A 16,485-nucleotide genomic window follows, 5' to 3' on the forward strand; every position below is an offset into this window, starting at 1 on the left:
ATTAAATAAATTAGGATTAGAATTTGTTATGTTGGACTGTACCTCCATTTTGTTGTGTTGTAACATCTTATTTCTGTGAGTGAAAGAAGATGCTGCTTAGCCAGTTTCTTGCTGTCTGAACAGGGATGAATTGTTACGCAGTTGTAGATGGCTGTCGTGGGTTGTAGTACCACGTAGTCTGATAGAAGTTTACCAGTGTTTCAGAGGTTCTTACTGCCTCTGAAACTTTGGTAAACCTCTGCCAGACTATATGGCACTACAACCCAGAAGACAGCGAACTACGTACATGCGTTCATGGGGACCTGAAATCTCACTATTACACAGTTGTTAACAGCGTACCTAGAATTTATTTTTTACAATTTGACAGTTATTTAAAGCATGTACTTTTGTTTTAAGTAACTAATTATGTGTTGGAGATCCTTGAAATGTAGATGGAAAAGAAATGAAAGAGCAGGAGGGACTGGAGCATGTTCAGGTAGAAAACAGTTTTTTTCTGTGCTGATGTTTTTCTCATTGATATTTTATACTGTGGAATCTTTTAACATCAGTATGGTTAACCTTCTTCTGCTATCCTAATTGAATAAATTGTGAACATGGATTGAAATGTTTTCTCCAGTTCTCTGCAGTGATTGTATCCTTTTTGTGGATGACTTCATACTCAGTAAGGTCCCATCCTCAAATGGCCGCAAGTTTTACATTTCAAGTCCACGGTCAAATCTGTCTGCCAGTTCTGCCCGTGGCAGTGTCTCAAATTTGACCTCTGTTGGGCTGGAAGAGAAACAGCGTACCAGGGACCGTCTTCGGAGACTGATGAAAGATCTTGTGGTTGGAGAGACAAAACCAAAGTAGGTTGATTTCAGTTAACATTGAAATATTTAATAAAAGGTAAGGAAGGCCATGAATAGTTTCAAAGTTGGATTTGAGGTTTTCACAGCGGTGAGGCCGAAGATGGCTCTCTTCTGGGTTGTATCACTGTGTAGTCTGATAGAAGTTTACTGCCGTTTTAGAGGTCCTTTCTTCCTACATCATCAGAGCAAAAATGGAGGCATGAAGGACCTCTGAAACCCAGAAGACAGTCATCTTCTATGAATACTTACACTTTAGAAAATACCTGTTGTAAACAAACAGCTTGTAACATTCTTTCCACCTTATTACATTTACATTCTGTTTATCTGTTCTATCAAGATTTCCTATTTTGCTGAACATTTTTATACAGTTTATCAAGCGTATAATTTTTTGTCTAAATAGGCCAGATGACTACATGACAGTTAGTGAGTGTCTTCAGTTGGAATACCATCGTTCCCTTAGACATCACCTTCTGCTTGTGTATGCTCGAGAAGTCTTGATATTGGATCTTCATATCAACCAAACAGTTGGAATCATTCCATTGGACAAAACTGCATCACCTCTGTTACAGGTGTTGTGACTATAACACAAATATGTAATGGGTTTAATATAACTCTTAATGGTTTTTAAAAGTACTTTGAAAATTAATAAAACAGTTTATTTTGAGTTTTTAGAGAGCATGAAAGAACTTCATGGAACAGTACAGTGAATGTTAAAGTATTTAAGGGTTCAGTTTTATGAAACCTTGCTTCTGGTATAGAATTAAATATATGTAGGCATGCTGCCTTGAAGTGTTTATCATCACATTTCACTGTTATTTATTACAGGTTAGGATACTATTTCCAGGATATCAGCAAGGTTCCTTAATCAGTATTGATACCCTTCAGAGCAATTAAAAATGCAGCAGTTTCAGGCATTGAGTGATACCACCTCCCCACATTGTACATCATTAAATGGTTTAAATATTGACAGACACTCGACTTTTTATAGAAAACAGAGAAAGAGGAAGTTAGTTGAAACAGAACATGAAAATCATCCAGTTATTTATTTCTGTCTATCACCATTTAGTATGTTAATTTATTGAAGGTGAAATCTGTCCGTCAGCGTGAAGTCTTGTATTGCCTTCATGAATCTGGCAGTGTAAGCGCTAAATTCCGGCGCAGGCAGCTAGCATTTGTTGGTTCTCCACTAGATGCCTCTGTAGGCAGTGTTTGTAGTTTAGGTAAGTTTTCAACAGAGAAACTTTTATATACAGCAGAGGTAGCAGTGTCATGTTACAAGTAAATAATTTATGTGTATTCTTAATTTCATAAAGTGGGATTATTTTAGATACTGTCATCTTCAGAAGGACATAATTTTTGTTTAATTTGTGAATATTATGTTATTTCCTATGATTATAACCATATAGAAATTTGTGTTTATAAAGGTCATTCAGATTCACTAACATGCCAGTCCTTGATTTGATTTGATTCCATATTTGAATGTTATTATGAATCATACATTAAATGAAATTTTTTAGTTGTCTTCTACCTTGGATCACTGAAGTCTCTCTGAGGCTAGATTGTTTATTGAAGGTGGGTATAATAATAATAATAATAATAATTTATTTACATTCCATGGATCCATAAGACAGTGAGATGACAATAGGATGTGGAAAAAGTCATAATAATTCAATTCAATTCATTTATTAAAGTGCTTAACAACAGCCAAAAAGGCCAATAAAATAATAATAATACAATACATATTATAAAGTACAATTCATACTATTATATAATCTCCAGTGTCAACTTGCTGGATGTTATAGCTTTGTCACTAATTTTTAGGGTTCTTATCAAGCCCAACTACCTAAAGTTGAAACACTTTAAAAGTAAAATTTCAAAGATAAAGATGGGAACAGTGGGTTAGGTAAAGTGTCACACGGAATAAAGGCAGAACCAGAACATGGGAAAAAATTAGAGATTGAGAGGGTTTGTGGGAAGAGAGATATAGGTGGATAGGCTTGGTTGTCAGGCAACACACTTAAAGGTGAAATATCTTATGAAGAAGAAAATTTGCAAGCTGTGGTCTCTAATTTTGTGCTTTCCCGCTTACTGCATTTGGAATTGATACCCAGAAATTTTAATGACTTGATTGAGAACAGAGTTATGCTTGCTTGAAGTTGAAGTGTAAAATGTGGTTGTTAATTTTCAAAATGAAGTGATTTGATTCTGTGATCTGTATTTAGATATGGGTTCAGTCACTGCAGATGTGTTTGTGGAAATGGGTTATGAACAGCGCTGTCAGAGTGAGGTTGTACGACAGACAAAGGGCCTGAAGGTACTTGGCATGGCTGTCAATCCTGTTTGTGAGAGGAGGATAGGTGCGTGATTCTTGTGTTATTTAAATGTAAGTTACATTTGTGCTGATTACTGTACAACTTCAATAACGTTCAAACATTCAGTGGAGTTATGTATGAATTATTTCTATCTGTTTCTTTTGTCTACAGAAATTGTCTTGCATAGGCATATATGTTTCCCTACTTATGTTATTCGTGGAATATATCCATCATACATTTGTTCTTTGTGTGATATGTACATACATTGTAAGGAATCCTATTTACAGTAAAGTATGTGAATTCTGTCATAAGAGACAGAAACCTAACAGTTATTTCTGATTTTAGCTCTGTTCATGAACACTGGAAAGGTTGTATTCCTGGAAATGCGCCCAGCCTGTACAGAAGTACCATTCTCTCTTGTGGCTAGCCCTGGTATGTTATCAAATCTGTTGGTAGACTGTGCCAATAAAATGAGCAATTGTGCCCAACGCAAAGAAACCCTCAGAGAGCTAGTGGGACCACTTATGAATGTAAGATGAAGTTTCATGTTTTGCATGCATACTAAATGTGTTGATTTAAACATTTTTCTCCTTAACTACCCAACATTTGCTGTTTTTGCAATTGAATTAGTTTAGGCTGCTGTTCATGTTACATCTTGATAATTTAAAGAAAAAAATATTGATGTGTTTGGTGTATGTAAATGTTTTTTACTTCATTGTCTGAAATTTATTTTTAAAATGCCTATCCCTTTTAGGCATTTGTTGCAACTATAATTAGGTGTCTGCTAGCTTTATTGAGCTTTATTGTCTGCCTGAATTCCTACATCTAAAATTGCTATTCTGAATGTGCACAGTTTGTGGAAGTCTGGTGTTATAGCCCCTCATAAATATGTAATTAAATTTAATTTTAGCCCAAGTGAAACATTATGAAGTATGAATTGATTATCTTATATATTAATATAATATGACATTTTCTGCATACATTTTATGTTTTAATTAACATCTGCCATCATGAATCAGAGTTAATTTTAAATTACTCTGATTCATGATGCAGAAGTTGTTTAATCAGGACTCCCTAGATGTAGATAAGTACAAAATTAATCACTCTCAGTGACATAGTACCAATACTTTTGTATTTGGGATGTCAAGTGGTTCAGACCTTGGGCAGAAGACCAGTTGTCCTAAGTGATGTTATCTGTGGTTTACCTCTGTACATTTAGGCATATTCTGAACTGTTATCTTAAACTGGATGAGCACCATTTTCTTTCACAGTCTTTCCAATTCACTGTTCATGATCATACTGTCATTTCTTACAGAACATTATATGACTTAGGTAGTTGAATTGTGTTGTTAAATAAACCAAACTGTTATGGGTTCAAGTAGACATTTTGCAGCTAGTATATTACTACCTTAACTGTAGTATTATTCACTAGGATTGTGGTGTTCCTGTACCACCATTGCGGCTGCTTGTGACGGGGATGCTGACTGGAGCCGCCTCACCATTCACAGTGATACGCATGTGCCCTCCTCTAACAACTCGTAACTGGCAGCAGTATACCCCCCTTTTGGCTGCTGGAACTACCACTGGTATCATACAGATCTTCAATATGGCGACTGGAACAGTGGACAAGGAACTTAGTGTTCATTCATACACTGTCAGGTACACACTGTCCCACTGGTACTAATTACTCTGATGTTCTCAGATAATTGATTTTCCTTTATATTAAGTAGTTCTTAATGAATGGGATGTATGTGCCTTGGGCTAGTTTGTATAGACGTTAGATTCTCATGGCAAGATATTTAATTTAACTAAATTAGTTATGTAAATCTCTATCGATAAATTTCAGTATTTTCTTCTGTGATCAACCTTAAACAATTTATCACATTAGCAATCTTACACTTACATAACTTTTTTAAATAAATAAAAAAACATGTTTAATACATGTCAAAATTATGACATACATTGCAGGCTTCTGCAATCGAATACTGAAGTGGCAAATCTAGTAATGAACAAAATATTGTAGCAGGTTAAATTTATATTTGATGAAAAATGAAGAAACTGAAATTTTTGTAAAAAGCCTCATGTAAAGTAGCCCCGAGGAAGACTGTGTTTAAGATGGGAGGAAGATAGTATAATGAATCTGAGGTCAAAAATGCATAAAGGAAGCATAGGATTAAGGGTGGCATAAGAAAACTGAGGTGGGTATCTAGAGGGAAGGAAGCAAAGCATAATTTAGTTTTCATAGTTGGTATTGTGTTGATTTTTTTTACAGGGGAATAGAGTGGGCAAATCTAACAAATTTCCTGTCATTTGCTTACCCAAATGTGAGCAGCACACAGGGACAAGTCCGCAATGAACTGTTTCTCACTGATACACTAACTGGCAACTCCTTGCCCTTGCGAACAGATAAGGGTGATGAACCACCCATAAGTATGGTACGAGTGTCTCCTCTGAAGTAAGTACCAAGTGACAAGCAAAACACTATGCATTTTTCTTCTCTCTCATGCGGGCTACATGCCCTGCCCATCTCATCCTCTTTGATTTGATCAGTGTAATTATATTTGGTGAGGAGTGCAGCTTGTGAAGCTCCTCATTATGCAACTTTCTCCAGCCTCCTATTATTTCATTCCTCTTGGGTCCAGATGTCCTCAGCACCCTGTTCTCAAACACCCTCAGTCTATGTTCCTCCCTAAGTGTAAGAGACCAAGTTTCACACCCATACAAAGCTACAGGCAAAATTATAGTTCTATATATTTTAATGTTCAAATTTTTAGACAGCAGATGAAAAGACAAAAGTTCCTGAACTGAATTGTAGCAAGCATTACCTGAATTTAATCTGCTCTTAATTGCCACATTTGCAAAGGATCCATTAGCTATATTTATGTTATGATTTTGCCCTGCATTCTGATGACGAGACACCAACATCCTTGTTGAAATCAATTTATGTATATACAATCATACCTTTTGTTACTAGGCATTTAATTTTGCTCTTTCTTCTGTTTGTCCTTTTTTCTTTTCTTTTCTTTTCTTTAATACTTACAGTAATATATTTTACTTTTGCAGGCAATACTTTGTTGTAATAATGAAAGATGGGCCATTTGAGCTGTGGGATCTTCGAAACATATGTATACTGCGGACCATGCCCAAGAAGTTTCCTTTTGTCACCGCTCTGGTGAGTTTAATTTATTTAGCTCTCTCAGGGTCTGCTTCTACCGGTTCAGGCTCTATAAGATTCTGTGCCATTTAGTTGGTTTTATATGTACATAACTTCATCTAAAATGTTTACAATAATTCTTCCCAAGCATTGTTTTTGACTGTTGCGTGCCAGTGACAAAGCAAATACAAATTAACACAAGGCAGCCACAATATAAACAGCAGTTATGACACAAGAGATAGAAAAATAACTCTTGTTTGACTTTGGTATAGTGTGACTACTGTTACGTACTATCATCTGGTGGTAAGTTCTTTCCAGAACTTCCATCTGTCATTCTAGTGATCATGAAGAAGTAAGTCCTGAACCCATGCACAGGCACCTGATGATTTTTTGGCAGTTGATACTGTTCCAGACTATAAACAGCAGTTATTTGTTAGTTGAGTATTTTCAATTGTATTTTTTGAGAAAGCTGTCTTTGTGCCCCACAGCAGGAATTTGTATTACCACTACTATGGTTAAACCTTAAAATTAAATCTGTAGGAATGGTCTCCAATCCACAACCTTAAGTCCTTGAAGAAGAAATTGGCTTCAGTGGAAGAGAAGGAGCAGACTGAACCTACGACTTTGGCGATCAGTGCTCCTGGTGGTGAGCTTGGTGAGTCTCTTCAAATGATGCTTTACGTTGCCTTAACATTATGCAGTGAACATGTTGTAATATAGGAACTTGTTGCAGGTAGAGGAGAAAACACTGATAAACAATTGGTTGCCAGGGAACATTTTGTATTCAGTGATTCAGAAAGTCGGCTTTATCATTTTTCTGTCGAAGGAAACGTTGTTCGTGATGGCATCAAAATGCCACCTGAGGTACAGTATTTCAGTTTATTCTTACTGAAGGTTATTTATTAGTGTTTTATATTTAGTATGTGCAAATTTAATTTCCATTGGTATATATAAAAACAATGACTGAGGAAGAAAGTTAATTTATGTAGTAGTCACAAAAATCCTAAAGCTGAAACTTATCAGTAGTCATTAAGATAATGGTTAATGCTTCAAATCTTATAAAAATAAATGTATTAAGATAAGTAGCATAAATAAACAAGATGGACTAAAATACTTAGGATCCACAGACACATAAATGGAATGTCTTGTTAAAATGATTTAACATTTTTCGTTAAAAGTGTTTTTATCCAGTCACCAATTAATTTACTCAGGTGACATTGAAGAAGTATATGAAATTACCAAATTGCAAGAATGTTGAGTAAATGATTAGGTTTTGTATAAAGGAAAAGTTGTGGTTAAAACTGCCAGAATTTTTTTCACTTTGTTTCAGTCTGGGTTTGGAACAGTCACATGTATAGCATTTAAAAATGATCAGATTGTACAAGGTGATGTGAATGGGATGCTAAACATTTGGGACTTGAAGGCCCACACTTCCAAGAATATACACACAGGTTGTGGATGGATCAAGAAGATGCGATTTGCTCCAGGAAAAGGAAATCTCAAGCTCCTTATTCTCTACAGTGATGGTGTTGACGTTGTTGACTTGAAGGAGGTGAAGAAGGTACATGATTTTCTTCTTAATTCACTTGTTGCAAGAGATATGTTTAATTTAGTAATGGATAATGTCTTGTGCATATGAAGTCCCTACAAGAATCTGACTTCTTGGAATAGAATGCTTAAGAATCTGATGGTCAGTCGGCCAGTCATAATTTTATGGAGCCTGAAGATTCATTCCCCTATGTTTATAAGAACCTGCCATTGGACCCCACCCAGAGCCAGATAAATTATTCTGGCTCCACCCTAGTTCCTGAAAATGCATGTTGCTGTTATTCTTCAGTCTACCCCTAGTGTTGGAAATGATTTCTTTTCTTCAGATTTGTGACCAAAATAATAGATGTCATAGCATATGTAACTGAATTTTCAGTTGAAGATGCAATCAAGGAATATATTTAATTAAATTAACTAGTAATTGTATTTGTACTTTTATTTAATGCTCAGTAATAAATATTGTAGGGGCAGTCTTTTGTTGATGAACTTAACCATAGGGTCTTGAAGGCTATCTTGAGAGTAAATGAAATCAATTGATGTACAAGAGTAATATGACTTATGCCAAGAAATCTTTATGCAAAGGTGTCCATCCTGTTCTATTATTGAATTTAAATGATGTTTTTTGTAATGATGGAAGATGGGATGTGTGGAACATGTAGCTTGAAAGACAAGATGAGAAATGCATATAAAATTCTGGTCAGAAAGCTTGAAGGGAAAAGATCACGTGGAGTCTTGGACATAAATTGAAAAGAACATTCAAAGGTTATGGACTGAATCTGGTCCAGTGTATGGTCCATTGTTGGAATCTTGCGAACATGGCAATCTTTATAAAAGGTGGGAAGTTTCTTGATCAGCTGTGCAGCTATCAGTTTCTCAGGAAGGTCCTTGCTCAGTGGATTTAGTAACCGCTACACAGAAAAGTTAAAGAAAATCCTAATTTTATTGAGTTCAATCACTGCAGAAGCTACAAGCCATGCATCCTAAATTTTTGTTTTAGTGAATGGAATGTTTCTTCAAAATTACTCATTTATGTTGTAGTAATTTATTCTATAGATCCTATTTCTCAAACATAAGTCACTAAGACAGTCATAATAAGCTTAGCAGAACATTGGGCAGTGTGTATGTACACATGGGCACATGTATGTAACATTGTCATAATAAAGAAGTAAAATCATTTTTCAGTTCAGTTTTGGAAATTTTCATTAAATTTTGTTTGGTCAATGGAAATATGTAATTTTAAGGATGTTGTACTAAGCAAACAGTTTTATTATTTCATTACAGTTTATTTTAAGATAAGCCTGGGTGAAGAAAGGGTGCTTTCGCAAATTTCGCAAGTCTCCTCCAAAATATCAAACATTTACCATATATTTTTGACACAATACATTCTCTTTCCTTTTGATATCATGCCAGAGATCTTCTTTTAATTTCCAATTTAAGTGCTCTTGTAGCTGTGGATATTATGTATTTTTATCCTTTGTCCCTTTTGTAGTATTGTTGAAAATTCCTCCTTGCAGCAATATGAAAGAATCTCACAGCTGAAATGTCCCAAAGATATGGTTAAAGTTTTAGACATAGACTGGGCTGCATCAGACAAACCAGTGTTGGCCACTCAGGATGGGTGTCTGAGGATAATGGACATGACTCTGTCTACAAGTTATTCTCCACTCATGGATTATGAACTTCAAGGTGTGAGCTATTACCAATAACAAGGCTATACTGCAAATTGTGTTATTAGGTGTTCTTCATGCCTTAGGTTGTCTGTTTGTCTGTCTGCCGACATGATTTACTCCCTCGTTGGGCAACAGTGGGCTCAAACAATACCTATCGCTGGTATCAATTGTTGCACAACAGTGGGATCTCAGATTACATTGAAACAAAAATGATTTTTCTCTTGTTGGAAAATATGTTTGTGCAATGATGATGTGTGCTCACATTAGTCAAAGAATTGCCTAAGAAACAACAGTGACCTTGTATAGTATTAGTGCAAGAATGACCTAGGACACAACAATGACTTGCAACCATTTTCGTGCAAAAACGTCTTACACAGTATGGCATGAAGAACACCTTTGGAATGTTGATGTACTCCAAAGAGTATGCCTTTTCAGTCTGGTTTGAAGTCTAGAAGTGTGTCGTACACTTATAAAGAATATCTATTGCTGCAATTACAAAATTGTTAAAGTTAATTATACTTAGTGATTTGATGAGGTCATTCAAACCTATAAGTTTGGTAGTCACTTGTTTCAAGGTTTTAGTCATGAACATGATGGTGGGAGGTGCATTGCAGTATGGAGCATGAACATGCAGTCATACAGGTGATTTTCCACAAAATAAATAAAAGTTAGCAAATTGATAGCAGACACCTGAACCCTAGGTTGTCATGTGTTGCACTGTATCTGTCAGGATGAAAGAGATTAACATAATCACTGACAATGACACTTGCTGTAGGTTTAGTGGTGATTAATTTCTGTGTTTAAACAGGTTTCATTGTTTATGTTTGGTACACAAGAGAGGTATGATATTTTTATGTTGTTTAGCTGATTCAAAATCAGTTTAATTTTGTATATCAGTGGTTTGCCCATTTAATTTATCAAAGTAGTCATAATATGAAAATAATTATCTATTTAGTGGACCATTGTATTTGGAAGTGAGTGAATTTCCATAATTGCAGATCCGGTGTTCTGCCCATCTTTGTTACCCGCTAATCTTAAGCTGCTGCTGTCTACGCAGTTCTGGCAGGACACATACTCACTGGATTTTTCTACTGAAGATGGCTTCTCAGAGCAGGAGCTGCAAGGTAGGAAAGTTATAATGAATGTAACTGTTCACATGGCTTGTGATAAATACATAACTATTGTCAATCTGTCCACCAGAACATGTTTTGTTTGTTAAATTCTTTAAATTTGGCCTCTTTTAGCAGTATAAAATTTCCTTCACTGGGATGAGTGATCACCACTGAAAGATTTTCCCCACTTGTAATAGATCATTCTCTATTGTTTTGCCTTGATACCTACTGGCTATGTGGGAAATTCTGGTAATGATACGTTGTACAAGTTACGTAGTAGGGAAGGGGAAGATAAATGGTCATAAAAATATCTGATGATGGAATATCTAATATTGTCTTCTTTCAGCAGTGTTTCTTGACCCATACTCTCACAAATCACCAAAGTAAGTGAGTCCAAGTTGGGCCAAGACCATGGGATCATGCCTGGTGGACAAAGTCCTGGGTGCAGGAGCAACAGTGCATGGGGCTTGACCCCAGGATGCAAGTATTCTGGGAAAAGGCCTGGGTGGTAAAGCCCCAAGGGTGTGAATAAATGTCTTATTACCATACACAGCAGTTATTTGTTTTTGTGCATGTAGTCATGAAAGAACAGCTGGATCTGATGGATGAAGAGAAACTTGAGTACCTGCGGCTGTGTCCATTGGGTACAGCTGAGCGAAGTTTGGTAGTTGCACAGCTGTTTGGTGAGGAGGCTGAGGTGGACTTTTGGACAGTGGCACTTTACTATCTGCAAGTTTCTAAGTTGGAGACTAGGAACAGGTGACAGAATTTTTATTTGGATAATTTTTTATAATATTGATATAAAAATAAACATTTTTATTCCCTTAAAATTATTCTGTTATGGATTATTAGATAAATATAAGCACCCTTTGGCTGAATTTATAATTTCAAATAGTTTTATTCTAATTTATGAAGCAGGTATGAAAATGTAATAAAAATAAAGTTCTTTACCACTTTTTTCTCTGGTCACTCTGTGCCTGATATTGGAAACAGAACAAGCTTCTTCAGGAACATTCTTGTGAAGACAAACATTTTTGACCTTTGCCATATTCTTTCTGATGCCCTATTTATAATGTGAGAAAATGAAGTAATCTCCAAAGAATTACTTTAGATTTGAATGTATGCCACTTTTCTGGGATTTTTACTTTTTCAGATACCTAATCCTTTACATGTATGCTACGTTTCAGATCCTAATTTTATCTGCAATGTCTATCTGTCCACATATAAGAATTCAACCACTGAACTGATTTTTATGAAATTTGATATTGGAGAGTCTTATAAAAAATTATTGATGCATTTCAGTTTTGGTTAAAAGCAGATAACAATAACAAGTAATTTACATGAAGGCTGAGATGTATTTATGCACTCAGTAGTGAATGAATAGGGAATCTCCAAGTGGGGAATTCCTAACCACATAGAGTATCTATGCTCTTTGATGCCTTCATCCAGCCAGACTAGTGCCAACACATACCTCTTCGATCCTAGATAACTCTGACTTCACTAGCACTGTTCACAGAAGTAAAATCCTTGTGAACATGCTAGAGTTGTTATGCTGTACATACATTTCTTATGTTCTTGCTATTATATTTTGGAGATTAGTTATTCTGGCTTTTTATGAGGTGACTGAGAAACTTTATGTTCACAGCAAAGCAGTGTTTGTGGACCAAGCAGCAGCAGCAGATGACTTTCAAAATACAGGCTTACCATCAGTGCTTGACACAAAAAGGATTAACAGATACCCCCACCTTCAACCTCTGGATGCATGCTATGATATTCTGTGTGATCCATACACTTACCAGGTGAGGACATAGTGTAAGAAGCCCTTGACTCTCTCGAGAATGATTGGAGTAGGCATTCAAAATGATTCTAAATCTGGTTAATTTAACTCATTTTGGAACTGTTGGAGGAGGTGTTACTCATCTTGATTTGTGGGTATGTAGCTCCATGTAGACAAATATGGAAGGGGAAAAAATTGAAAGAAAGAAAACAACAGATAATCCACATAACTAGTGAGAGCTTTGAACTAAAGAAAATATAAATGAATCACAGTCATGTTAGAACTTTTGAAGATACTTTTGAAAAATGAGACTGCTCCCACATGGAAGTGACAAGATGGGAACCAAATACATAACAGTAGCATTTGAGGTTATCATGGTGAGTTTGAAGATGGCTGTCTTCTGAGTTATAGCACCATGTATTGTTACAAATACTTTGCCAACAGAGACTGCAGCTGGAACGAGTAAATCTACATGAGAGCAAACGAGGGGACTACCAACATACCAAGAAGGTGATAGAACAGCTGCTTCTTTTAGGAGAGATGGACCGTGCTGTGCAGTTGCTGCTGGAGACAGAAATAGAGAATTCTAGCTACTACACTGATGCCATCAAGTAAGATGTAAAACATTTATCTGCATTATACTGGTTCTCTTTTGAAAGTTTATCTTTCTTTCTTCTCACATTCTGTCATGTCTTTGAATGTATAGTGAACCATTGTGGTGACTGTTAAGGACTGATTTAAGTTTGTAGTTTTATTTAATCTTTCAGGGCATGTTTGATTGCAACAATCCAGTCAACAGGAGCAGCACAAAGCACTATCAAGTTAGTGGCAACAAACCTTATTGCCAACGGAAATATCTCAGAGGGCGTGCAACTGCTGTGTTTAATTGGAAAGGGTCTAGATGCTTGTCGCTATTTGCTTTCCTACAGCCAATGGGAATCAGCTGTATGGTTGGCAAAGTCAGTATTGCCAACCCATGAAACCAATGAGGTGATGCGCAAGTGGGCTGATCATCTGTGGGTGAGTGGGCAGAAGGTCAGTATCTGTTAATAATCAGTATTAAACACGCTGTTTTGTAGAAAAGAATTTTTCTTTTTCAAGTTCTTGTGTGGTTAGGAAGGGTGTACTGATATGGAACTTGCACTACAAGATGGATTACAGTGTTATTTTATAGCATCAAAATGCATGTGAGATAGTTTTACAATTGTGAGGTACTGTATTGAAGGTAAATAAAATCAGACTGTCCTTGTGAACAGAAATATGGTAGACAGCATTTAAATAAGTGACATGATTAGTTGCCATAGATTTCAATTTAACGAAACCATGACAGCTGTCTGTTTTCATGGTGAGGGAAAACTGCCAGTTAATAAACTAAGATTGGAAATGTGACTTAACAGAGGAGTAAATGTCTCAGAACAGCAGCAGGAATTTCATCTGGTTTGATGTTATTTGTCAGGATGATGTTAATGTTGATTGTGATTCTTCCAAGCACTTTGGGATGGAATGCCGAATTAACTTTTAGTGTGGTGAGTCGGTCTTGGCATACTTTTCCAGGCAATATATGTGTGTATTGTTGTATGTATGTAATGTGTGTGTGTAAAGTCCTATGACTTAAAGAATTTCACCTTTCCTAGAGTAAAACATTTTCAGTATTCTTTTTTAGTAAGGGAATAAACAAATTTACCGAGGCCTAGATTGTTCCATTCTGTCATGCACTTTTCATTGGTTTTAGCTGTGAAATGTGGTCATGTTATTTCTGTTTCAAGAACAAAGCATTACTGGTATTGCTGTCAATGTGCCAGTTTTTGCGTGTGTTGGAGCTCCTTGGGTCTCAAAAGCTGCATGCCCAAGCTGGACTCCTGTTGCAAGCTTGTCAGGAGTACGAGATAATATCACCTGAAGCTCGCTTACAAGATATCCTTTAAAAGAGTTACAGAAGATATATCTCCTTCCTAAGATATTTATTGTAACCATGGAAGTTTGTTCTGCTGTTTTGTGTAGACAGAGGCCTTGTGTTAGGCTGATCATGTGTTCAAAGAGTCCTGCCTAATGTCTAAACTGATACATAATATTGGTAGTAATTTTGAATTGGATCACGCCACAAGGTTTAATCTGTGAGTTGAAATAACATTGTATTTGTGAGAGGAGCTGGATATTTTTATTTAAACCTACATTTTGACATTTCTTTTATTCCTTTGAAGGGAATATTACAAAATGCATGCCATTTTTAGTTTTAAAGCTATTATTTATTGAATTTGATGTATACTTCATTTTTGTTTTGTTTGTTCTAGTATTGTTTCATATGTGTGTATATATCCTGTTACAGTTTTATTGGTTTTACTGTGTAGTAAAGAGTATTATAGAAAGAAGCAGTGAACACAAAATTGAAGCTGTGTTATTGATTATGCAGCTCTTGTAATAATTTTTCTTTATTTATAAACAATTTTACTTTGAACTAAATTTGATTAGGGAAAAACACGTTTTCCCCTGAATATTTCAAAAGAGACCTCAGCCCTAATCTAATAATACTTATTCTCTGTGAAATCTAAAATTTTCGGAGTTCCAAAATTATGCAAGATGTGGGTTTGATGCCAGCTTGATGCTGACTGCCTCAAGCTAGCACTTTAGATATATTTATAGATTGTGTGACAGGGTTGTGCAATTTTTGTATAGCATGTTTTTAGCCTTATCCTCTTCGCTCTTGGAAATCTTATTTGCAGTATTAATGGATATCTCCAGCACATTCCCAAGTTTCTTTCAAATTAAAAGTGAAGAATTCAGTTAGTTGCAGCGACAAAAATGTAATCTCAGAATCTGAATAGAAATTGTCTCTTGATAATCTCTGCTCCTGCATTAGGCATTGTAAGGTAGGATGTATTTTGATGAGAATTGAATTTGCTAGTTTATAGTGTTCCTTATCTGACATCACAGCCACTGCTGATTGCTGTCGACCTTGATTTTGCTCGACATTTGTTCTCCATTGGAAACCACCAGGCAGCCTTGAAACTGAGTGAGAAGCTTGGAGTACCTGGGCAGCAATTGCATAAGGAGTTTCAGTTTCTTTCTGAAGAGAGACGGTAATCACTTGTACAACTATGGACAGCTTCACTGAATTACATTACATGAAAAACAGTGAGTCTCAAGTCATTAAATTTGTATAGCATAACAGTATGTTAATGCTCAGGTTCTGTCCACATGGTCTAAATTTTTGTTTCCTTTTAAATTTAAACAATACAGTACAACCTCTATTTTACATTTAGCACCACATTGCCAAACACAGTTGTAATATTAAGGAATATGTAAAGATAAGGATGTAGTTTTTAAGTGCAGAATAAATTCTGTATTTTTCATTATGACAAATTGTACATGGGTATGTTATTACAGATATGATTATATAAATACAATACAGAAACTTGGTACAGAACCAGTATTATTGTAAAATGTTTTGCAGTAAATAAATGCCTTCTTCATCTGTTATTAGTTGTGTACTTGATATTGAATATTGTCACTGTAAATCTCAGCATTTTTAAAACAGTAAGTTGTACTTTACGTGAATAACATTGTTTCAAATTGAGTGTATATTTTACTATTTTTGTTTCATTCTGTAGAATTGTTCATCTTGTAGGTCTAGTTCTACCTATAACCATTACATGTGATGGGGGAGGAACTTGCCTTTCTCAAGGTCCAACATGACTAGCTATCTCAGGCTATCCTGCGACAGCTGAAGCAGGATATCATCGCTGAGAAGAAGAAGAGCGAAGCTCTTGCATTTGCCATGGCCAAAGGGCCCGGTGAATGACCCACTGGCAAGTCCGGTGGTTGCCAGTCCAGCTCTGGTGGTGGGGGGGGGGGGGGCTCCTGCTTCGCACAAGGCCCCCCAGAACCCCTGTGTACGTCTCTGGGGTGAAAAACACGTATATTGCTGGACTGGATTCACGCCAAGTCGGCCGGCAAGCTTGTGGCCCAGAGGAAGGGAGAGATCCTGACACTGGTGCCCAGGACTGCTGACGCCTTCCAGGGCAGTAGTGGGACCCCGCGATCCCTCGATGTGGGCGAGGGTGTGA

General features: G+C 36.2%; 1 protein-coding gene across 4 annotated transcripts in view; it reads left to right on the top strand.

The window, feature by feature from the left end:
• LOC110839348 (WD repeat-containing protein 11) overlaps positions 1-15,898 on the top strand; it is a 45,392-nt gene extending 29,494 nt beyond the window's left edge. For all 4 annotated transcript variants that reach the window (XM_022083471.2, XM_087344993.1, XM_022083472.2 and 1 more), the window contains exons 6-24: positions 617-845; positions 1,249-1,417; positions 1,933-2,068; positions 3,071-3,205; positions 3,506-3,690; positions 4,593-4,819; positions 5,433-5,615; positions 6,224-6,332; positions 6,855-6,969; positions 7,048-7,178; positions 7,645-7,875; positions 9,377-9,548; positions 10,531-10,656; positions 11,223-11,403; positions 12,290-12,443; positions 12,866-13,032; positions 13,189-13,456; positions 14,188-14,335; positions 15,351-15,898. In XM_022083471.2, the coding sequence (XP_021939163.1) occupies positions 617-845; positions 1,249-1,417; positions 1,933-2,068; positions 3,071-3,205; positions 3,506-3,690; positions 4,593-4,819; positions 5,433-5,615; positions 6,224-6,332; positions 6,855-6,969; positions 7,048-7,178; positions 7,645-7,875; positions 9,377-9,548; positions 10,531-10,656; positions 11,223-11,403; positions 12,290-12,443; positions 12,866-13,032; positions 13,189-13,456; positions 14,188-14,335; positions 15,351-15,502 (3,218 nt within the window). In that variant the 3' untranslated portion in view covers positions 15,503-15,898. The remainder of the gene's footprint in view (positions 1-616; positions 846-1,248; positions 1,418-1,932; positions 2,069-3,070; positions 3,206-3,505; positions 3,691-4,592; positions 4,820-5,432; positions 5,616-6,223; positions 6,333-6,854; positions 6,970-7,047; positions 7,179-7,644; positions 7,876-9,376; positions 9,549-10,530; positions 10,657-11,222; positions 11,404-12,289; positions 12,444-12,865; positions 13,033-13,188; positions 13,457-14,187; positions 14,336-15,350) is intronic.
• Positions 15,899-16,485: the final 587 nt, after the last annotated feature.

The sequence above is a fragment of the Zootermopsis nevadensis genome, unplaced genomic scaffold (assembly GCF_977971745.1).
Source record: "Zootermopsis nevadensis isolate Lab colony 2312 unplaced genomic scaffold, Znev_1.0 Znev_ptg000008l, whole genome shotgun sequence".
NCBI lineage: Eukaryota > Metazoa > Arthropoda > Insecta > Blattodea > Termopsidae > Zootermopsis > Zootermopsis nevadensis.